General features: G+C 46.5%; 1 protein-coding gene across 1 annotated transcript in view; it reads right to left on the reverse strand.

The window, feature by feature from the left end:
- Positions 1-520: 520 nt before the first annotated feature.
- LOC116957904 (sialate O-acetylesterase-like) overlaps positions 521-26915 on the reverse strand; it is a 68904-nt gene continuing 42509 nt past the window's right edge. The window contains exons 10-11 of the mRNA XM_076054428.1: positions 1851-2091; positions 521-870 (exon numbers count right to left, since the gene is read on the reverse strand). Coding sequence (XP_075910543.1) covers positions 574-870; positions 1851-2091 — 538 coding nt within the window. The 3' untranslated portion in view covers positions 521-573. The remainder of the gene's footprint in view (positions 871-1850; positions 2092-26915) is intronic.

The raw sequence follows: 26915 nt of genomic DNA on the forward strand, positions 1-26915 counted from the left end.
ACCACCTCCACCACCACCTCCTCCTCCACCACCACCTCCTCCACCACCTCCTCCACCACCGTCACCTCCACCACCTCCTCCACCACCGTCACCTACACCACCAACACCACCTCCACCACCACCACCTCCACCACCTTCAACACCGCCACCACCGCCGCCACCGCCGCCACCACCACCACCACCTCCACCACCACCACCACCACCACCTCCACCACCACCACCACCTCCACCACCACCACCACCTCCTCCACCACCACCACCACCACCACCTCCACCACCACCACCACCTCCACCACCACCACCACCTCCTCCACCACCACCACCACCACCACCTCCACCACCACCACCTCCACCACCACCACCTCCACCACCTCCACCTCCACCACAACCACCACCACCTCCACCACCAACACCATCACCACCTAAACCACCACCTCTATCACCTCCACCACCACCCCCTCCACCACCACCACCACCACCTCCACCACCACCACCACCACCTCCACCACCTCCACCACCACCACCACCTCCACCTCCACCACCACCACCACCGCCGCCGCGTCACGCCCGGCGTCACCGGCCCGGCTCGCCGTACTTCCCGGTGCCGTCGTTGCCGAGCGGCAGCAGGAACGGCGGCGCGGGCAGGGAGGCCGGCGCCTCGCCGTAGAGGGCGCAGGCGTGGAGCTCGCAGGGCCAGTCTGCCCACGCGTAGCGGACCGCCCTCACGGCCCCAGCGCCGACGCAGGCGCCGACGTCCAGGGAGAGGCGGTAGTCCCTCACCAGCAGCACCGGGGCCGGGAGCCATTTGCCGGCGGTGGAGTTGGTGCTGGGGTCCAGGAGGTCGCCGACATCGGAGTGGGTGCAGTAGATCTGGGGGGGGGGGGGGGGGGTGGGTGGGGGGAGAGGGAGGGGGAGAGTGGTCATGGCGCGACCTCTGACCTGGAAGTCTTCGCGCCCCCACCCCCCAACCCTACCCCCGTGACCTCTGACCTGGAAGTCCCCTCGCCCCCACCCCCGCGACCTCTGACCTGGAAGTCCCCTCCCCCACCCGCGACCTCTGACCTGGAAGTCCCCTCGCCCCTCTACCCCCGCGACCTCTGACCGGGAAGTCCCCTCCCCCCACCCCCGCGACCTCTGACCTGGAAGTCCCCCCCCGTGACCTCTGACCTGGAAGTCCCTCCCCCCCGCGACCTCTGACCTGGAAGTTCCCTCGCCCGCCACCCCCGCGACCTCTGACCTGGAAGTCCCCTCGCCCCCCCCGCGACCTCTGACCTAGAAGTCCCCTCCCCCCCACCCCCGCGACCTCTGACCTAGAAGTCCCCTCGCCCCCCGCGACCTCTGACCTGGAAGTCCCTCCCCCCCCGCGACCTCTGACCTGGAAGTCCCCTCGCCCCCTCCCCCCGCGACCTCTGACCTGGAAGTCCCTCCCCCACCCCCGCGACCTCTGACCTGGAAGTCCCATCTCCCCCCCACCCCTGCGACCTCTGACCTGGAAGTCCCCTCCCTCCCACCCCTGCGACCTCTGACCTGGAAGTCCCCTCCCCCCCACGACCTCTGACCTAGAAGTCCCCTCGCCCCCCGCGACCTCTGACCTGGAAGTCCCTCCCCCCCTGCGACCTCTGACCTGGAAGTCCCCTCGCCCCCTCACCCCCCCCACCCCCGCGACCTCTGACCTGGAAGTCCCCTCCCCCCCGCGACCTCTGACCTGGAAGTCCCTCCCCCCCTGCGACCTCTGACCTGGAAGTCCCCTCGCCCCCCACCCCCGCGACCTCTGACCTGGAAGTCCCCCCGCCCCACCCCCGCGACCTCTGACCTGGAAGTCCCCCCGCCCCACCCCCGCGACCTCTGACCTGGAAGTCCCCCCGCCCCCCGCTGCGCCTGACGAGGCGCTGTGAGTAGAGCAGCCCCAGGGCCGGGCGGCGGCCGCCGTGGAGCAGCTCCGGCGCCGCCGCCTCCGGGAAGGGGCCCTGGAAGACGACGCCCCCACCGGTGCCGCCGGTGCCGCCGGTGCCGCCGGTGTCACCGTAGGCCACGGCGAGGGCCCCGCGCACCAAGCGGGACGCCACCGCCTGCTTGTAGCGAGGGTGGATCCTGCGGCACGGGCAAGCGGGCGCCGCGGTACAGTACAACACTACAGTACAGTACAGTACAACACTACAGTACAACACTACAGCACTACGGTAGAGTACAGCACTACGGTACAACACTACTGTACAGTACTACGGTACAGTACAACACTACGGTACAGCACTACGGTACAACACTACGGTACAACACCACGGTACAACACCACGGTACAACACCACGGTACAACACCACGGTACAACACTACGGTACAACACTACGGTACAACACCACGGTACAACACCACGGTACAACACCACGGTACAACACCACGGTACAACACCACGGTACAACACTACGGTACAACACTACGGGACAACACTACGGTACAACACTACAGTACAACACTATGGTACAACACTACAGTACGGTACAACACTACAGTACAACACTACGGTACAACACTACGGTACAACGCTACAGTACAACGCTACGGTACAACGCTACGGTACAACACCACGGTACAACACCACGGTACAACACTACAGTACAACACTACAGTACAACGCTACAGTACAACGCTACGGTACAACGCTACGGTACAACGCTACGGTACAACGCTACGGTACAACACCACGGTACAACACCACGGTACAACACTACAGTACAACACTACAGTACAACACTACAGTACAACGCTACAGTACAATGCTACGGTACAACGCTACGGTACAACGCTACGGTACAACGCTACGGTACAACACCATGGTACAACACCACGGTACAACACTACGGGACAACACTATGGTACAACACTACGGTACAACACTACGGTACAGCGCTACGGTACAACACTACGGTACAGCGCTACGGTACAGCGCTACGGTACAACACTACGGTACAACACTACGGTACAGTACAACACTACGGTACAACACTACGGTAAAACACTACGGTACAACACTACAGTACAACACTACGGTACAACACTACAGTACAACACTATGGTACAACACTACAGTACAACACTATGGTACAACACTACGGTACAACGCTACGGTACAACGCTACGGTACAACGCCACGGTACAACACCACGGTACAACACTACGGTACAACACTACAGTACAACACTACAGTACAACACTACAGTACAACGCTACGGTACAACGCTACGGTACAACGCTATGGTACAACGCTACGGTACAACGCTACGGTACAACGCTACGGTACAACACCATGGTACAACACCACGGTACAACACTACGGGACAACACTATGGTACAACACTACGGGACAACACTACGGTACAGCGCTACGGTACAACACTACGGTACAGCGCTATGGTACAGCGCTACGGTACAACACTACGGTACAACACTACGGTACAACGCTAAGGTACAACGCCACAGTACAGCACTACAGTACAACGCTACGGTACAAACACTACGGTACAACACCACAGTACAGCACTACGGTACACTCACTACGATACAACACTACGGTACAACACTACGGTACAACACTACAGTACAACACTACGGTACAACACTACAGTACAACGCTACGGTACAACACTACGGGACAACACTACGGTACAACACTACGGTACAACACTATGGTACAACACTACAGTACGGTACAACACTACGGTACAACGCTACGGTACAACGCTACGGTACAACACTACGGTACAACACTACGGTACAACACTACGGTACAACGCTACGGTACAACACTACGGTACAACACTACGGTACAATACTACGGTACAACACCACAGTACAACACTACGGTACAACACTACAGTACAACACTACGGTACAACGCTACGGTACAACACTACGGGACAACACTACGGTATAACACTACGGTACAACACTATGGTACAACACTACAGTACGGTACAACACTACAGTACAACACTATGGTACAACACTACGGTACAATACCACGGTACAACACTACGGTACAACACTACGGTACAACACTACGGGACAACACTATGGTACAACACTACAGTACAACACTATGGTACAACACTACAGTACAACACTACGGTACAACACTACGGGACAACACTACGGTATAACACTACGGTACAACACTATGGTACAACACTACAGTACGGTACAACACTACAGCACAACACTATGGTACAACACTACGGTACAACCCTACGGTACAACGCTACGGTACAACACTACGGTAAAACACTATGGTACAACGCTACGATACAATGCTACGGTACAACACTACGGTACAACACTACGGTACAACACCACGGTACAACACTATGGTACAACATTACAGTACAACGCTACGGTACAACACTACGGTACAACACTACGGTACAACACTACAGTACAACACTACGGTACAGCACTACAGTACAGTGCTACGGTACAACACTACGGGACAACACTACGGTACAACACTACGGTACAACGCTATAGTACAACACTACGGTACAACGCTACGGTACAACGCTACGGTACAACACTACGGTACAACACCACGGTACAACACCACGGTACAACACCACGGTACAACACTACGGTACAACACTACGGTACAGCGCTACAGTACAACACTACGGTACAGCGCTACGGTACAACACTACGGTACAACACTACGGTACAGTACAACACTACGGTACAACACTACGGTAAAACACTACGGTACAACACTACAGTACAGTACAACACTACAGTACAACGCCACAGTACTGCACTACAGTACAACGCTACGGTACAACACTACGGTACAACGCCACAGTACAGCACTACAGTACAACACTACAGTACAACACTACGGTACAACACTATGGTACAACGCTACGGTACAGCGCTACAGTACAACACTACGGTACACTCACTACAGTACAACACTACGGTACAACACTACGGTACAACACTACAGTACAACACTACGGTACAACACTACAGTACAACGCTACGGTACAACACTATGGGACAACTTCTTTGGTTCTTTCGGTAAAGTCACGTAGAATGAGAATAAAATAATAAATTGATAAAATAAAATAACACAATAATATTCTCACGACGTTTCGGCCACAACACAAGCGGCCTTCATCAGGTGAAGGGAGCGAGACTGTCTGGTAGGACAGCGCTGGAGTGAGAGAGCCACGTTCAGATCACGGCTTTTTAAGCTGTGTGAGAGGAACAAAGAGCCTTGACGAAGGAATTAGCATAAAATTTAGCATTGAAATGGCTGAATGATTAGCTTGTGACTGGTCACAGAAATAGCTATGTTAAAAGTTAAAGCATACACATCCGCAGAGGCACCCATTGTTAAAAGGAATTAGCATAGAATTTAGCATTGAAATAGCTAAATTAAGGCATACACATCCGCAGAGGCACCCCTTGATAATGGGATTAGCATAGAATTTAGCATTGAAATGGCTGAGTGATTCGCTTGTAACTGCTACAGAAATAGTTACGTTGAAGTCAGAGCATACACATTCACCGAGGCACTTAGTACAAATCAAACAGGAGAATTTAGCATTGAAATAACTAGGCGAATTTAGCATTGAAATAACTGGGTGATTTGCTAGTGACTGGTCACAGAAATGACTACACATCTGAGCTATTCACAGTACTATATAGTGAACCAATAAAAACTAAAATATAAATTACCTTCATGTTATCAATAAACTCTATATTCTCCAATCAGCTAAGCTACCAACCATAAGTCGTTATATATCACAATGCTATATGGCGAAAAAATGGGTGGATTCTTACCCTCAAATTTCCGTACCACGGATAGCTACGGGCCCCGTTCAGACGGACGAGTTCGTCCATGGTCGGAACAGAGGAGGGGGAGAGAGACAGCTGCGAAGCCCTAGTATACTCCATGTTGTAAACCATACCATTAACCGTGGTGTGAGAGGTATTAAGAGGCAATGCTGGCGAAAGAGCTGCGGTCTGAGGGTCATCGTAAAATTACAATTAATTAAGAACAGAAATGATTTAACACATCTTTCCAGTGGTTACTAAGCCTGAATCCATCTTCTCGGTTGAAATTGTCTCTGTGCTTGTATATGTGAATGGCCTCATGAACGAATCTCTCATGGTAGCCAGTTGGTTTGCAAAGAACCTCCGTCTTGGAGAAGTCAATGTCATGTGAGCCCACTGAATTGTAACAGTGATCTGCCACGGCAGAGGAGTTCGTCTTACCGTGTTTCAAGTCTGCTTTATGTTCGCGGATGCGGTCCGAGATATGTCTTTTGGTTTCTCCAATGTAGCTACTACCACAGATGCACTTTAGTTTGTAAACGCCCGGGTACTGTATGTCTGGAAGAGCATCTTTTACAGATGGAACTAAATCACGGATTTTGTGTACTGTGTTGAATCGGACCTGGATCTTGTGTTTATTCAGGATTTTGGAGATCTTTTTAGTGACCCCTGCAATGTAGGGTAAGGTGATGGTTTTGAGTGGCTCCACAAGAGGATCCTTCTTCATGACTGGAGTGATGGCTTTGCGGATTGTGTAGTCGGAGTAGCCATTAGCCCTGAGAGCCTGGTGTACGTGCTTGAGTTCACTGGTAATGTGTTCCTGGTCGGAAATGCATTGGGCTCTATGGTATAGAGTCTTGATGAGGCAGTTCTTCTGGGATGGATGGTGGTGGGAATCCGGTTTCAAGTAAGCATCTGTATGGGTAGCTTTCCTGTAGACAGAGTGGCTCATTGAACCATCATGTCTCCTTTTAATTAAGACATCCAGAAAGGGTAGTTTGCCATCTTTTTCGACCTCCATGGTAAATCTGATGGCTGGGTGTATGGAATTGATGTGGTCGCGGAATTGGTCTAGAGCAGGCTGGCCATGTGGCCAGATGACAAAGGTGTCATCAACGTACCTCTTCCATAAGGTCGGGCGTAGAGTGGCAGTCTGGATGGCGTCAGTTTCAAATTTTTCCATGAATACGTTGGCTACAACCGGAGATAGGGGGGAGCCCATTGGGGTGCCCTCAGTTTGTTTGTAGAAAGTTCCATTCCAGGTGAAGTATGTGTTGGTTAAGCAATGTCTCACCAGGGGGGGTACATCAGTATGCAGTCCTTGATGAACCAGGTCTTCAATGATAGCGATGGTGTCAGGTACCGGGACTTTGGTGAACAAGGACACCACATCAAAACTGACAAGCAGGTCGTTTGGGGACAGGGAAATGTCTTTGATTGTCGATACCAGGTGAGTAGAATTTAGTACCGCAGAGGTGGTTTTTCCAGTGAAAGGTCGCAGTATATCAGCCAGAAAACGTGCCAGTTTGTAGGTGGGGGAGCTGATAGTAGAGACGATGGGACGAAGGGGTGTATCTTCTTTGTGTATCTTTGGAAGGCCATATAATCTTGGTGGTCTGGCAGCAGAGGGTTTCAACAAGAACTGTTTGTTCTCATCAATTAATGCTGTTGAATCAGAGATAATTTTGTTCGTTTTGGTGACCAGGCTGTTGGTGGGGTCTCTTTTTATTTTTGTATAGCTGCCATCGTTGAGTAGTTCTTGAATTTTGTTGTTATATTCTGTTTTGTCCATGATGACAGTGGCATTGCCTTTGTCGGCTGAGAGAACGACAATATCATCCCTCTTTTTTAATTGAGATAATTCAAAACGTTCGTCTTTGCTGATGTTGCTAGGTGGCAACTTAGCGTTTTTGAGGGTTGCAGCGATTTCAGATCTTGCTACGTCTGCAGAGATGTGACTCAAGCCCTTGAGTGCAACGTCGACATTGGCAATGATATCATTAACCGGTAAGTGTCTCGGTGTGACAGCAAAGTTTAGACCTTTAGCTAAAACGGATTTCAGACCATCAGAAATGGAACTGTTACTGCGATTAATTACGACTTTGTTGACGTCTATCTTTTCGGTGTGTGGATCCGATTTTTTGCTGGAGAGGTGATTGAATTTGGAAATCAAATTGTCCCTACATTTGTTCGACATAGTGGCAGCCGAAGAGGTAGTCATATTGTCTACATGTTCCCAATCCGATGTAGACATTGTTGCTGTCAATTTTAAGTGTGATTTGTAGAGTGTCTTGTCTAACTGATCGAGTTCGGTGCGTGTAAGTCTGATTTTTTCCGAGATAAGAGCGAAGCTAGTTCTAGCTAGAATTCGTTTTGCATTGAGAGAAGTTGCAACAGCAGAGGTTAGTGTAAATGCGGTTGGTATTACCTTAGAGTCGCGGCATCTCTTCAGAAAGGTGAGAGACTCGATTAGTTGAGCCTTCTTATCCCGAAGTCTGTTGAATGATCTTAAGGATGTGTGGAATCCCTCCCCGTAGAGGCGGTTAAATTTCGATTTAAAGCTTTCGTGACTGCAATGATTCATCTTCTTTGGTTCTTTCGGTAAAGTCACGTAGAATGAGAATAAAATAATAAATTGATAAAATAAAATAACACAATAATATTCTCACGACGTTTCGGCCACAACACAAGCGGCCTTCATCAGGTGAAGGGAGCGAGACTGTCTGGTAGGACAGCGCTGGAGTGAGAGAGCCACGTTCAGATCACGGCTTTTTAAGCTGTGTGAGAGGAACAAAGAGCCTTGACGAAGGAATTAGCATAAAATTTAGCATTGAAATGGCTGAATGATTAGCTTGTGACTGGTCACAGAAATAGCTATGTTAAAAGTTAAAGCATACACATCCGCAGAGGCACCCATTGTTAAAAGGAATTAGCATAGAATTTAGCATTGAAATAGCTAAATTAAGGCATACACATCCGCAGAGGCACCCCTTGATAATGGGATTAGCATAGAATTTAGCATTGAAATGGCTGAGTGATTCGCTTGTAACTGCTACAGAAATAGTTACGTTGAAGTCAGAGCATACACATTCACCGAGGCACTTAGTACAAATCAAACAGGAGAATTTAGCATTGAAATAACTAGGCGAATTTAGCATTGAAATAACTGGGTGATTTGCTAGTGACTGGTCACAGAAATGACTACACATCTGAGCTATTCACAGTACTATATAGTGAACCAATAAAAACTAAAATATAAATTACCTTCATGTTATCAATAAACTCTATATTCTCCAATCAGCTAAGCTACCAACCATAAGTCGTTATATATCACAATGCTATATGGCGAAAAAATGGGTGGATTCTTACCCTCAAATTTCCGTACCACGGATAGCTACGGGCCCCGTTCAGACGGACGAGTTCGTCCATGGTCGGAACAGAGGAGGGGGAGAGAGACAGCTGCGAAGCCCTAGTATACTCCATGTTGTAAACCATACCATTAACCGTGGTGTGAGAGGTATTAAGAGGCAATGCTGGCGAAAGAGCTGCGGTCTGAAGGTCATCGTAAAATTACAATTAATTAAGAACAGAAATGATTTAACACATCTTTCCAGTGGTTACTAAGCCTGAATCCATCTTCTCGGTTGAAATTGTCTCTGTGCTTGTATATGTGAATGGCCTCATGAACGAATCTCTCATGGTAGCCAGTTGGTTTGCAAAGAACCTCCGTCTTGGAGAAGTCAATGTCATGTGAGCCCACTGAATTGTAACAGTGATCTGCCACGGCAGAGGAGTTCGTCTTACCGTGTTTCAAGTCTGCTTTATGTTCGCGGATGCGGTCCGAGATATGTCTTTTGGTTTCTCCAATGTAGCTACTACCACAGATGCACTTTAGTTTGTAAACGCCCGGGTACTGTATGTCTGGAAGAGCATCTTTTACAGATGGAACTAAATCACGGATTTTGTGTACTGTGTTGAATCGGACCTGGATCTTGTGTTTATTCAGGATTTTGGAGATCTTTTTAGTGACCCCTGCAATGTAGGGTAAGGTGATGGTTTTGAGTGGCTCCACAAGAGGATCCTTCTTCATGACTGGAGTGATGGCTTTGCGGATTGTGTAGTCGGAGTAGCCATTAGCCCTGAGAGCCTGGTGTACGTGCTTGAGTTCACTGGTAATGTGTTCCTGGTCGGAAATGCATTGGGCTCTATGGTATAGAGTCTTGATGAGGCAGTTCTTCTGGGATGGATGGTGGTGGGAATCCGGTTTCAAGTAAGCATCTGTATGGGTAGCTTTCCTGTAGACAGAGTGGCTCATTGAACCATCATGTCTCCTTTTAATTAAGACATCCAGAAAGGGTAGTTTGCCATCTTTTTCGACCTCCATGGTAAATCTGATGGCTGGGTGTATGGAATTGATGTGGTCGCGGAATTGGTCTAGAGCAGGCTGGCCATGTGGCCAGATGACAAAGGTGTCATCAACGTACCTCTTCCATAAGGTCGGGCGTAGAGTGGCAGTCTGGATGGCGTCAGTTTCAAATTTTTCCATGAATACGTTGGCTACAACCGGAGATAGGGGGGAGCCCATTGGGGTGCCCTCAGTTTGTTTGTAGAAAGTTCCATTCCAGGTGAAGTATGTGTTGGTTAAGCAATGTCTCACCAGGGGGGGTACATCAGTATGCAGTCCTTGATGAACCAGGTCTTCAATGATAGCGATGGTGTCAGGTACCGGGACTTTGGTGAACAAGGACACCACATCAAAACTGACAAGCAGGTCGTTTGGGGACAGGGAAATGTCTTTGATTGTCGATACCAGGTGAGTAGAATTTAGTACCGCAGAGGTGGTTTTTCCAGTGAAAGGTCGCAGTATATCAGCCAGAAAACGTGCCAGTTTGTAGGTGGGGGAGCTGATAGTAGAGACGATGGGACGAAGGGGTGTATCTTCTTTGTGTATCTTTGGAAGGCCATATAATCTTGGTGGTCTGGCAGCAGAGGGTTTCAACAAGAACTGTTTGTTCTCATCAATTAATGCTGTTGAATCAGAGATAATTTTGTTCGTTTTGGTGACCAGGCTGTTGGTGGGGTCTCTTTTTATTTTTGTATAGCTGCCATCGTTGAGTAGTTCTTGAATTTTGTTGTTATATTCTGTTTTGTCCATGATGACAGTGGCATTGCCTTTGTCGGCTGAGAGAACGACAATATCATCCCTCTTTTTTAATTGAGATAATTCAAAACGTTCGTCTTTGCTGATGTTGCTAGGTGGCAACTTAGCGTTTTTGAGGGTTGCAGCGATTTCAGATCTTGCTACGTCTGCAGAGATGTGACTCAAGCCCTTGAGTGCAACGTCGACATTGGCAATGATATCATTAACCGGTAAGTGTCTCGGTGTGACAGCAAAGTTTAGACCTTTAGCTAAAACGGATTTCAGACCATCAGAAATGGAACTGTTACTGCGATTAATTACGACTTTGTTGACGTCTATCTTTTCGGTGTGTGGATCCGATTTTTTGCTGGAGAGGTGATTGAATTTGGAAATCAAATTGTCCCTACATTTGTTCGACATAGTGGCAGCCGAAGAGGTAGTCATATTGTCTACATGTTCCCAATCCGATGTAGACATTGTTGCTGTCAATTTTAAGTGTGATTTGTAGAGTGTCTTGTCTAACTGATCGAGTTCGGTGCGTGTAAGTCTGATTTTTTCCGAGATAAGAGCGAAGCTAGTTCTAGCTAGAATTCGTTTTGCATTGAGAGAAGTTGCAACAGCAGAGGTTAGTGTAAATGCGGTTGGTATTACCTTAGAGTCGCGGCATCTCTTCAGAAAGGTGAGAGACTCGATTAGTTGAGCCTTCTTATCCCGAAGTCTGTTGAATGATCTTAAGGATGTGTGGAATCCCTCCCCGTAGAGGCGGTTAAATTTCGATTTAAAGCTTTCGTGACTGCAATGATTCATCTTCTTTGGTTCTTTCGGTAAAGTCACGTAGAATGAGAATAAAATAATAAATTGATAAAATAAAATAACACAATAATATTCTCACGACGTTTCGGCCACAACACAAGCGGCCTTCATCAGGTGAAGGGAGCGAGACTGTCTGGTAGGACAGCGCTGGAGTGAGAGAGCCACGTTCAGATCACGGCTTTTTAAGCTGTGTGAGAGGAACAAAGAGCCTTGACGAAGGAATTAGCATAAAATTTAGCATTGAAATGGCTGAATGATTAGCTTGTGACTGGTCACAGAAATAGCTATGTTAAAAGTTAAAGCATACACATCCGCAGAGGCACCCATTGTTAAAAGGAATTAGCATAGAATTTAGCATTGAAATAGCTAAATTAAGGCATACACATCCGCAGAGGCACCCCTTGATAATGGGATTAGCATAGAATTTAGCATTGAAATGGCTGAGTGATTCGCTTGTAACTGCTACAGAAATAGTTACGTTGAAGTCAGAGCATACACATTCACCGAGGCACTTAGTACAAATCAAACAGGAGAATTTAGCATTGAAATAACTAGGCGAATTTAGCATTGAAATAACTGGGTGATTTGCTAGTGACTGGTCACAGAAATGACTACACATCTGAGCTATTCACAGTACTATATAGTGAACCAATAAAAACTAAAATATAAATTACCTTCATGTTATCAATAAACTCTATATTCTCCAATCAGCTAAGCTACCAACCATAAGTCGTTATATATCACAATGCTATATGGCGAAAAAATGGGTGGATTCTTACCCTCAAATTTCCGTACCACGGATAGCTACGGGCCCCGTTCAGACGGACGAGTTCGTCCATGGTCGGAACAGAGGAGGGGGAGAGAGACAGCTGCGAAGCCCTAGTATACTCCATGTTGTAAACCATACCATTAACCGTGGTGTGAGAGGTATTAAGAGGCAATGCTGGCGAAAGAGCTGCGGTCTGAAGGTCATCGTAAAATTACAATTAATTAAGAACAGAAATGATTTAACACATCTTTCCAGTGGTTACTAAGCCTGAATCCATCTTCTCGGTTGAAATTGTCTCTGTGCTTGTATATGTGAATGGCCTCATGAACGAATCTCTCATGGTAGCCAGTTGGTTTGCAAAGAACCTCCGTCTTGGAGAAGTCAATGTCATGTGAGCCCACTGAATTGTAACAGTGATCTGCCACGGCAGAGGAGTTCGTCTTACCGTGTTTCAAGTCTGCTTTATGTTCGCGGATGCGGTCCGAGATATGTCTTTTGGTTTCTCCAATGTAGCTACTACCACAGATGCACTTTAGTTTGTAAACGCCCGGGTACTGTATGTCTGGAAGAGCATCTTTTACAGATGGAACTAAATCACGGATTTTGTGTACTGTGTTGAATCGGACCTGGATCTTGTGTTTATTCAGGATTTTGGAGATCTTTTTAGTGACCCCTGCAATGTAGGGTAAGGTGATGGTTTTGAGTGGCTCCACAAGAGGATCCTTCTTCATGACTGGAGTGATGGCTTTGCGGATTGTGTAGTCGGAGTAGCCATTAGCCCTGAGAGCCTGGTGTACGTGCTTGAGTTCACTGGTAATGTGTTCCTGGTCGGAAATGCATTGGGCTCTATGGTATAGAGTCTTGATGAGGCAGTTCTTCTGGGATGGATGGTGGTGGGAATCCGGTTTCAAGTAAGCATCTGTATGGGTAGCTTTCCTGTAGACAGAGTGGCTCATTGAACCATCATGTCTCCTTTTAATTAAGACATCCAGAAAGGGTAGTTTGCCATCTTTTTCGACCTCCATGGTAAATCTGATGGCTGGGTGTATGGAATTGATGTGGTCGCGGAATTGGTCTAGAGCAGGCTGGCCATGTGGCCAGATGACAAAGGTGTCATCAACGTACCTCTTCCATAAGGTCGGGCGTAGAGTGGCAGTCTGGATGGCGTCAGTTTCAAATTTTTCCATGAATACGTTGGCTACAACCGGAGATAGGGGGGAGCCCATTGGGGTGCCCTCAGTTTGTTTGTAGAAAGTTCCATTCCAGGTGAAGTATGTGTTGGTTAAGCAATGTCTCACCAGGGGGGGTACATCAGTATGCAGTCCTTGATGAACCAGGTCTTCAATGATAGCGATGGTGTCAGGTACCGGGACTTTGGTGAACAAGGACACCACATCAAAACTGACAAGCAGGTCGTTTGGGGACAGGGAAATGTCTTTGATTGTCGATACCAGGTGAGTAGAATTTAGTACCGCAGAGGTGGTTTTTCCAGTGAAAGGTCGCAGTATATCAGCCAGAAAACGTGCCAGTTTGTAGGTGGGGGAGCTGATAGTAGAGACGATGGGACGAAGGGGTGTATCTTCTTTGTGTATCTTTGGAAGGCCATATAATCTTGGTGGTCTGGCAGCAGAGGGTTTCAACAAGAACTGTTTGTTCTCATCAATTAATGCTGTTGAATCAGAGATAATTTTGTTCGTTTTGGTGACCAGGCTGTTGGTGGGGTCTCTTTTTATTTTTGTATAGCTGCCATCGTTGAGTAGTTCTTGAATTTTGTTGTTATATTCTGTTTTGTCCATGATGACAGTGGCATTGCCTTTGTCGGCTGAGAGAACGACAATATCATCCCTCTTTTTTAATTGAGATAATTCAAAACGTTCGTCTTTGCTGATGTTGCTAGGTGGCAACTTAGCGTTTTTGAGGGTTGCAGCGATTTCAGATCTTGCTACGTCTGCAGAGATGTGACTCAAGCCCTTGAGTGCAACGTCGACATTGGCAATGATATCATTAACCGGTAAGTGTCTCGGTGTGACAGCAAAGTTTAGACCTTTAGCTAAAACGGATTTCAGACCATCAGAAATGGAACTGTTACTGCGATTAATTACGACTTTGTTGACGTCTATCTTTTCGGTGTGTGGATCCGATTTTTTGCTGGAGAGGTGATTGAATTTGGAAATCAAATTGTCCCTACATTTGTTCGACATAGTGGCAGCCGAAGAGGTAGTCATATTGTCTACATGTTCCCAATCCGATGTAGACATTGTTGCTGTCAATTTTAAGTGTGATTTGTAGAGTGTCTTGTCTAACTGATCGAGTTCGGTGCGTGTAAGTCTGATTTTTTCCGAGATAAGAGCGAAGCTAGTTCTAGCTAGAATTCGTTTTGCATTGAGAGAAGTTGCAACAGCAGAGGTTAGTGTAAATGCGGTTGGTATTACCTTAGAGTCGCGGCATCTCTTCAGAAAGGTGAGAGACTCGATTAGTTGAGCCTTCTTATCCCGAAGTCTGTTGAATGATCTTAAGGATGTGTGGAATCCCTCCCCGTAGAGGCGGTTAAATTTCGATTTAAAGCTTTCGTGACTGCAATGATTCATCTTCTTTGGTTCTTTCGGTAAAGTCACGTAGAATGAGAATAAAATAATAAATTGATAAAATAAAATAACACAATAATATTCTCACGACGTTTCGGCCACAACACAAGCGGCCTTCATCAGGTGAAGGGAGCGAGACTGTCTGGTAGGACAGCGCTGGAGTGAGAGAGCCACGTTCAGATCACGGCTTTTTAAGCTGTGTGAGAGGAACAAAGAGCCTTGACGAAGGAATTAGCATAAAATTTAGCATTGAAATGGCTGAATGATTAGCTTGTGACTGGTCACAGAAATAGCTATGTTAAAAGTTAAAGCATACACATCCGCAGAGGCACCCATTGTTAAAAGGAATTAGCATAGAATTTAGCATTGAAATAGCTAAATTAAGGCATACACATCCGCAGAGGCACCCCTTGATAATGGGATTAGCATAGAATTTAGCATTGAAATGGCTGAGTGATTCGCTTGTAACTGCTACAGAAATAGTTACGTTGAAGTCAGAGCATACACATTCACCGAGGCACTTAGTACAAATCAAACAGGAGAATTTAGCATTGAAATAACTAGGCGAATTTAGCATTGAAATAACTGGGTGATTTGCTAGTGACTGGTCACAGAAATGACTACACATCTGAGCTATTCACAGTACTATATAGTGAACCAATAAAAACTAAAATATAAATTACCTTCATGTTATCAATAAACTCTATATTCTCCAATCAGCTAAGCTACCAACCATAAGTCGTTATATATCACAATGCTATATGGCGAAAAAATGGGTGGATTCTTACCCTCAAATTTCCGTACCACGGATAGCTACGGGCCCCGTTCAGACGGACGAGTTCATCCATGGTCGGAACAGAGGAGGGGGAGAGAGACAGCTGCGAAGCCCTAGTATACTCCATGTTGTAAACCATACCATTAACCGTGGTGTGAGAGGTATTAAGAGGCAATGCTGGCGAAAGAGCTGCGGTCTGAAGGTCATCGTAAAATTACAATTAATTAAGAACAGAAATGATTTAACACATCTTTCCAGTGGTTACTAAGCCTGAATCCATCTTCTCGGTTGAAATTGTCTCTGTGCTTGTATATGTGAATGGCCTCATGAACGAATCTCTCATGGTAGCCAGTTGGTTTGCAAAGAACCTCCGTCTTGGAGAAGTCAATGTCATGTGAGCCCACTGAATTGTAACAGTGATCTGCCACGGCAGAGGAGTTCGTCTTACCGTGTTTCAAGTCTGCTTTATGTTCGCGGATGCGGTCCGAGATATGTCTTTTGGTTTCTCCAATGTAGCTACTACCACAGATGCACTTTAGTTTGTAAACGCCCGGGTACTGTATGTCTGGAAGAGCATCTTTTACAGATGGAACTAAATCACGGATTTTGTGTACTGTGTTGAATCGGACCTGGATCTTGTGTTTATTCAGGATTTTGGAGATCTTTTTAGTGACCCCTGCAATGTAGGGTAAGGTGATGGTTTTGAGTGGCTCCACAAGAGGATCCTTCTTCATGACTGGAGTGATGGCTTTGCGGATTGTGTAGTCGGAGTAGCCATTAGCCCTGAGAGCCTGGTGTACGTGCTTGAGTTCACTGGTAATGTGTTCCTGGTCGGAAATGCATTGGGCTCTATGGTATAGAGTCTTGATGAGGCAGTTCTTCTGGGATGGATGGTGGTGGGAATCCGGTTTCAAGTAAGCATCTGTATGGGTAGCTTTCCTGTAGACAGAGTGGCTCATTGAACCATCATGTCTCCTTTTAATTAAGACATCCAGAAAGGGTAGTTTGCCATCTTTTTCGACCTCCATGGTAAATCTGATGGCTGGGTGTATGGAATTGATGTGGTCGCGGAATTGGTCTAGAGCAGGCTGGCCATGTGGCCAGATGACAAAGGTGTCATCAACGTACCTCTTCCATAAGGTCGGGCGTAGAGTGGCAGTCTGGATGGCGTCAGTTTCAAATTTTTCCATGAATACGTTGGCTACAACCGGAGATAGGGGGGAGCCCATTGGGGTGCCCTCAGTTTGTTTGTAGAAAGTTCCATTCCAGGTGAAGTATGTGTTGGTTAAGCAATGTCTCACTATGGTACAACACTACAACACTACGGTACAACACTATGGTACAACACTACAGTACGGTACAACACTACAGTACAACACTACGGTACAACACTACGGTACAACGCTACGGTACAACGCTACGGTACAACGCTACGGTACAACACCACGGTACAACACCACGGTACAACACTACAGTACAACACTACAGTACAACACTACAGTACAACGCTACAGTACAATGCTACGGTACAACGCTACGGTACAACGCTACGGTACAACGCTACGGTACAACGCTACGGTACAACACCACGGTACAACACCACGGTACAACACTACAGTACAACACTACAGTACAACGCTACAGTACAACGCTACGGTACAATGCTACGGTACAACGCTACGGTACAACGCTACGGTACAACGCTACGGTACAACACCATGGTACAACACCACGGTACAACACTACGGGACAACACTATGGTACAACACTACGGTACAACACTACGGTACAGCGCTATGGTACAACACTACGGTACAGCGCTACGGTACAGCGCTACGGTACAACACTACGGTACAACACTACGGTACAGTACAACACTACGGTACAACACTACGGTAAAACACTACGGTACAACACTACAGTACAACACTACGGTACAACACTACAGTACAACACTATGGTACAACACTACAGTACAACACTATGGTACAACACTACGGTACAACGCTACGGTACAACGCTACGGTACAACGCCACGGTACAACACCACGGTACAACACTACGGTACAACACTACAGTACAACACTACAGTACAACACTACAGTACAACGCTACGGTACAACGCTACGGTACAACGCTATGGTACAACGCTACGGTACAACGCTACGGTACAACGCTACGGTACAACACCATGGTACAACACCACGGTACAACACTACGGGACAACACTATGGTACAACACTACGGTACAACACTACGGTACAGCGCTACGGTACAACACTACGGTACAGCGCTATGGTACAGCGCTACGGTACAACACTACGGTACAACACTACGGTACAACGCTAAGGTACAACGCCACAGTACAGCACTACAGTACAACGCTACGGTACAAACACTACGGTACAACACCACAGTACAGCACTACGGTACACTCACTACGATACAACACTACGGTACAACACTACGGTACAACACTACAGTACAACACTACGGTACAACACTACAGTACAACGCTACGGTACAACACTACGGGACAACACTACGGTACAACACTACGGTACAACACTATGGTACAACACTACAGTACGGTACAACACTACGGTACAACGCTACGGTACAACGCTACGGTACAACACTACGGTACAACACTACGGTACAACACTACGGTACAACGCTACGGTACAACACTACGGTACAACACTACGGTACAATACTACGGTACAACACCACAGTACAACACTACGGTACAACACTACAGTACAACACTACGGTACAACGCTACGGTACAACACTACGGGACAACACTACGGTATAACACTACGGTACAATACCACGGTACAACACTACGGTACAACACTACGGTACAACACTACGGGACAACACTATGGTACAACACTACAGTACAACACTATGGTACAACACTACAGTACAACACTACGGTACAACACTACGGGACAACACTACGGTATAACACTACGGTACAACACTATGGTACAACACTACAGTACGGTACAACACTACAGCACAACACTATGGTACAACACTACGGTACAACCCTACGGTACAACGCTACGGTACAACACTACGGTAAAACACTATGGTACAACGCTACGATACAATGCTACGGTACAACACTACGGTACAACACTACGGTACAACACTACGGTACAACACCACGGTACAACACTATGGTACAACATTACAGTACAACACTACGATACAACGCTACGGTACAACACTACGGTACAACACTACGGTACAACACTACAGTACAACACTACGGTACAGCACTACAGTACAGTGCTACGGTACAACACTACGGGACAACACTACGGTACAACACTACGGTACAACGCTATAGTACAACACTACGGTACAACGCTACGGTACAACGCTACGGTACAACACTACGGTACAACACCACGGTACAACACCACGGTACAACACCACGGTACAACACTACGGTACAACACTACGGTACAGCGCTACAGTACAACACTACGGTACAGCGCTACGGTACAACACTACGGTACAACACTACGGTACAGTACAACACTACGGTACAACACTACGGTAAAACACTACGGTACAACACTACAGTACAGTACAACACTACAGTACAACGCCACAGTACTGCACTACAGTACAACGCTACGGTACAACACTACGGTACAACGCCACAGTACAGCACTACAGTACAACACTACAGTACAACACTACGGTACAACACTATGGTACAACGCTACGGTACAGCGCTACAGTACAACACTACGGTACACTCACTACAGTACAACACTACGGTACAACACTACGGTACAACACTACAGTACAACACTACGGTACAACACTACAGTACAACGCTACGGTACAACACTATGGGACAACACTATGGTACAACACTACGGTACAACACTATGGTACAACACTACAGTACGGTACAACACTACGGTACAACGCTACGGTACAACACTACGGTACAACACTACGGTACAACGCTACGGTACAACGCTACGGTACAACACTACGGTACAACACTACGGTACAACACCACAGTACAACACTATGGTACAACACTACAGTACAACACTACGGTACAACACTACGGTACAACACTATGGTACAACACTACAGTACAACACTACGGTACAACGCTACGGTACAACGCTAAGGTACAACACCACAGTACAGCACTACAGTACAACACCACGGTACAACACTCACTACAGTACAACACTACGGTACAACACCATGGTACAACACTATGGTACAACGCTACGGTACAACACCACGGTACAACACTTACTACAGTACAACACTACGGTACAACGCTACGGTACAACGCTACGGTACAACGCTACGGTACAACACTACGGTACAACGCTACGGTACAACACTACGGTACAACACTACGGTACAACACTACGGTACAACACTATGGTACAACGCCACGGTACAACACTACGGTACAACAGTACGGTACAACACTACGGTACAACACTACGGTACAACACTACGGTACAACACTACAGTACAACACTACGGTACAACACTATGGTACAACGCTACGGTACAGCGCTACAGTACAACACTACGGTACACTCACTACAGTACAACACTACGGTACAACACTACGGTACAACACTACAGTACAACACTACGGTACAACACTACAGTACAACGCTACGGTACAACACTATGGGACAACACTATGGTACAACACTACGGTACAACACTATGGTACAACACTACAGTACGGTACAACACTACAGTACAACACTACGGTACAACACTACGGTACAACACTACGGTACAACGCTACGGTACAACGCTACGGTACAACGCTACGGTACAACACCACGGTACAACACCACGGTACAACACTACAGTACAACACTACAGTACAACACTACAGTACAACGCTACAGTACAATGCTACGGTACAACGCTACGGTACAACGCTACGGTACAACGCTACGGTACAACACCACGGTACAACACCACGGTACAACACTACAGTACAACACTACAGTACAACACTACAGTACAACGCTACAGTACAATGCTACGGTACAACGCTACGGTACAACGCTACGGTACAACGCTACGGTACAACGCTACGGTACAACACCATGGTACAACACCACGGTACAACACTACGGGACAACACTATGGTACAACACTACGGTACAACACTACGGTACAGCGCTATGGTACAACACTACGGTACAGCGCTACGGTACAGCGCTACGGTACAACACTACGGTACAACACTACGGTACAGTACAACACTACGGTACAACACTACGGTAAAACACTACGGTACAACACTACAGTACAACACTACGGTACAACACTACAGTACAACACTATGGTACAACACTACAGTACAACACTATGGTACAACACTACGGTACAACGCTACGGTACAACGCTACGGTACAACGCCACGGTACAACACCACGGTACAACACTACGGTACAACACTACAGTACAACACTACAGTACAACACTACAGTACAACGCTACGGTACAACGCTACGGTACAACGCTATGGTACAACGCTACGGTACAACGCTACAACGCTACGGTACAACACCATGGTACAACACCACGGTACAACACTACGGGACAACACTATGGTACAACACTACGGTACAACACTACGGTACAGCGCTACGGTACAACACTACGGTACAGCGCTATGGTACAGCGCTACAGTACAACACTACGGTACAACACTACGGTACAACGCTAAGGTACAACGCCACAGTACAGCACTACAGTACAACGCTACGGTACAAACACTACGGTACAACACCACAGTACAGCACTACGGTACACTCACTACGATACAACACTACGGTACAACACTACGGTACAACACTACAGTACAACACTACGGTACAACACTACAGTACAACGCTACGGTACAACACTACGGGACAACACTACGGTACAACACTACGGTACAACACTATGGTACAACACTACAGTACGGTACAACACTACGGTACAACGCTACGGTACAACGCTACGGTACAACACTACGGTACAACACTACGGTACAACACTACGGTACAACGCTACGGTACAACACTACGGTACAACACTACGGTACAATACTACGGTACAACACCACAGTACAACACTACGGTACAACACTACAGTACAACACTACGGTACAACGCTACGGTACAACACTACGGGACAACACTACGGTATAACACTACGGTACAATACCACGGTACAACACTACGGTACAACACTACGGTACAACACTACGGGACAACACTATGGTACAACACTACAGTACAACACTATGGTACAACACTACAGTACAACACTACGGTACAACACTACGGGACAACACTACGGTATAACACTACGGTACAACACTATGGTACAACACTACAGTACGGTACAACACTACAGCACAACACTATGGTACAACACTACGGTACAACCCTACGGTACAACGCTACGGTACAACACTACGGTAAAACACTATGGTACAACGCTACGATACAATGCTACGGTACAACACTACGGTACAACACTACGGTACAACACTACGGTACAACACCACGGTACAACACTATGGTACAACATTACAGTACAACACTACGATACAACGCTACGGTACAACACTACGGTACAACACTACGGTACAACACTACAGTACAACACTACGGTACAGCACTACAGTACAGTGCTACGGTACAACACTACGGGACAACACTACGGTACAACACTACGGTACAACGCTATAGTACAACACTACGGTACAACGCTACGGTACAACGCTACGGTACAACACTACGGTACAACACCACGGTACAACACCACGGTACAACACCACGGTACAACACTACGGTACAACACTACGGTACAGCGCTACAGTACAACACTACGGTACAGCGCTACGGTACAACACTACGGTACAACACTACGGTACAGTACAACACTACGGTACAACACTACGGTAAAACACTACGGTACAACACTACAGTACAGTACAACACTACAGTACAACGCCACAGTACTGCACTACAGTACAACGCTACGGTACAACACTACGGTACAACGCCACAGTACAGCACTACAGTACAACACTACAGTACAACACTACGGTACAACACTATGGTACAACGCTACGGTACAGCGCTACAGTACAACACTACGGTACACTCACTACAGTACAACACTACGGTACAACACTACGGTACAACACTACAGTACAACACTACGGTACAACACTACAGTACAACGCTACGGTACAACACTATGGGACAACACTATGGTACAACACTACGGTACAACACTATGGTACAACACTACAGTACGGTACAACACTACGGTACAACGCTACGGTACAACACTACGGTACAACACTATGGTACAACGCTACGGTACAACGCTACGGTACAACACTACGGTACAACACTACGGTACAACACCACAGTACAACACTATGGTACAACACTACAGTACAACACTACGGTACAACACTACGGTACAACACTATGGTACAACACTACAGTACAACACTACGGTACAACGCTACGGTACAACGCTAAGGTACAACACCACAGTACAGCACTACAGTACAACACCACGGTACAACACTCACTACAGTACAACACTACGGTACAACACCATGGTACAACACTATGGTACAACGCTACGGTACAACACCACGGTACAACACTTACTACAGTACAACACTACGGTACAACGCTACGGTACAACGCTACGGTACAACGCTACGGTACAACACTACGGTACAATGCTACGGTACAACACTACGGTACAACACTACGGTACAACACTACGGTACAACACTATGGTACAACGCCACGGTACAACACTACGGTACAACAGTACGGTACAACACTACGGTACAACACTACGGTACAACACTACGGTACAACACTACAGTACAACACTACGGTACAACACTACGGTACAACGCTACAGTACAACACTACGGTACAAGACTACGGTACAAAGCTACGGTACAACACTACGGTACAACACTACGGTACAACACTATGGTACAACACTACGGTACAACACTACGGTACAACGCTACGACTACGGTACAACGCTACGGTACAACACTATGGTACAACACTACGGTACAACACTACGGTACAACACTACGGTACAACACTACGGTACAACACTACGGTACAACACTACAGTACAACACTACGGTACAGCACTACGGTAAAGCGCTACGGTACAACACTACAGTACAACGCTACAGTACAGTACAACACTACGGTACAGTACAACACTACGGTACAACACTACGGTACAACGCTACGGTACATCGCTACGGTACAACACTACGGTACAACGCTACGGTACAACACTACGGTACAACGCTACGGTACAACACTACGGTAGAGCGCTACAGTACAGCGCTATGGTACAACACTACGGTACAACGCTACGGTACAACACTACGGTACAACGCTACGGTACAACACTATGGTAGAGCGATACAGTGCAGCGCTACGGTACAACACTACGGTAGAGCGCTACAGTACAGCGCTACGGTACACCGCGACTGTGTGAGGGTGAATCCTGTCGTGTTACGGGGAGCGGTAATGTAGCAGTGGTCAGCGCTACGAACCTGGCGACTGAACTTCAATTCCGGCTCTCGGCCAGCAACACGATTATCTGATTCATAATAAAAGTTTTTGGGTTAGATCGCGTTTATTTATAAATGTGTCGTAACCCTCCACCACCCGACACGGCCAATCAGCAAAGAAAAGTGTCACGTTGACAAAAGACAAATAATTCACTACTTCAGAATTATTTGTCTTTTGTCAACGTGACACTTTTCTTTGCTGATTGGCCGTGTCGGGTGGTGGAGGGTTACGACACATTTATAAATAAACGCGATCTAACCCAAAAACTTTTATTATGAATAATATTGGTCGCGAAAGCCTACGTGTTAAACTGACGATTATCTGAACCGGTCCTGGGCCATCCCCTAGGTCGACTCAGCCTCAAACGAGTAGCTGGTGTAGCGGTGTGTAGTGAACATCGCCACTGGGGAGACAAAGGCGGCCGGGCGTGGTGCTGGCCACCCACCCTCTCGTGTGCCACAGTGCCGGTAGCCTTCATAGCTGCTACTACTCGCTAACAGCACTTGCCCCTAGAGTCTGTTAGAGGCTACCTGGGGGATCTTTGTCTTTGTGTATTCATAGGTCCTGCTCGCTAACAGCACTTGCCCCTACAGTCTGCTAGAGGCTACCTGGGGGATCTTTGTCTTTGTGCGTGCATGTGTGAACGCGCGTGTTAACTTGTGTTAAAATGTGCGTTAACAATGTGTGTTAGCGTGCGTTAACAATGTGTTAGCGTGCGTTAACAATGTGTGTTAGTGTGTGTTAACAACGTGTGTTAGCGTGTGTTAACAATGTGTGTTAGTGTGTGTTAACAATGTGTTAGTGTGTGTTAACAATGTGTGTTAGGGTGCGTTAACAATGTATGTTAGTGTGCATTAACAATGTGTGTTAGTGTGTGTTAACAATGTGTGTTAGTGTGTGTTAACAATGTGTGTTAGTGTGTGTTAACAATGTGTTAGTGTGTGTTAACAATGTGTGTTAGTGTGTGTTAACAATGTGTGTTAGTGTGTGTTAACAATGTGTGTTAGTGTGTGTTAACAATGTGTGTTAGCGTGTGTTAACAATGTGTGTTAGCGTGTGTTAACAATGTGTGTTAGCGTGTGTTAACAATGTGTGTTAGTGTGTGTTAACAATGTGTGTTAGCGTGTGTTAACAATGTATGTTAGTGTGCGTTAACAATGTGTGTTAGTGTGTGTTAACAATGTGTTAGCGTGTGTTAACAATGTGTGTTAGTGTGCGTTAATAATGTGTGTTAGTGTGTGTTAACAATGTGTGTTAGTGTGTGTTAACAATGTGTTAGCGTGCGTTAACAATGTGTGTTAGTGTGTGTTAACAATGTGTGTTAGCGTGTGTTAACAATGTGTGTTAGCGTGCGTTAACAATGTGTGTTAGTGTGTGTTAACAATGTGTTAGCGTGCATTAACAATGTGTGTTAGTGTGTGTTAACAATGTGTGTTAGTGTGTGTTAACAATGTGTGTTAGTGTGTGTTAACAATGTGTGTTAGTGTGTGTTAACAATGTGTGTTAGTGTGTGTTAACAATGTGTGTTAGTGTGTGTTAACAATGTGTGTTAGTGTGTGTTAACAATGTGTGTTAGTGTGTGTTAACAATGTGTGTTAGTGTGTGTTAACAATGTGTGTTAGTGTGTGTTAACAATGTGTGTTAGTGTGTGTTAACAATGTGTGTTAGTGTGTGTTAACAATGTGTGTTAGTGTGTGTTAACAATGTGTGTTAGTGTGTGTTAACAATGCGTGTTAGTGTGTGTTAACAATGTGTTAATGTGCATTAACAATGTGTGTTAGTGTGTGTTAACAATGTGTGTTAGTGTGCGTTAACAATGTGTCAGTGTGCGTTTACAATGTGTGTTAGTGTGTGTTAACAATGTGTTAGCGTGCGTTAATAATGTGTGTTAGTGTGTGTTAACAATGTGTTAGCGTGCGTTTACAATGTGTGTTAGTGTGTGTTAACAATGTGTGTTAGTGTGTGTTAACAATGTGTGTTAGTGTTTGTTAACAATGTGTGTTAGTGTGTGTTAACAATGTGTGTTAGTGTGTGTTAACAATGTGTGTTAGTGTGTGTTAACAATGTGTGTTAGTGTGTGTTAACAATGTGTGTTAGTGTGTGTTAACAATGTGTGTTAGTGTGTGTTAACAATGTGTGTTAGTGTGTGTTAACAATGTGTGTTAGTGTGTGTTAACAATGTGTGTTAGTGTGTGTTAACAATGTATGTTAGTGTGTGTTAACAATGTGTGTTAGTGTGTGTTAACAATGTGTGTTAGTGTGTGTTAACAATGTGTGTTAGTGTGTGTTAACAATGTGTTAGTGTGTGTTAACAATGTGTGTTAGTGTTAACAATGTGTGTTAATGTGC

This window comes from Petromyzon marinus, chromosome 66 (assembly GCF_048934315.1).
Source record: "Petromyzon marinus isolate PM22_M1 ecotype Great Lakes invasive population chromosome 66, UKy_Petmar_22M1.pri1.0, whole genome shotgun sequence".
In the NCBI taxonomy this organism is placed as follows: domain Eukaryota; kingdom Metazoa; phylum Chordata; class Hyperoartia; order Petromyzontiformes; family Petromyzontidae; genus Petromyzon; species Petromyzon marinus.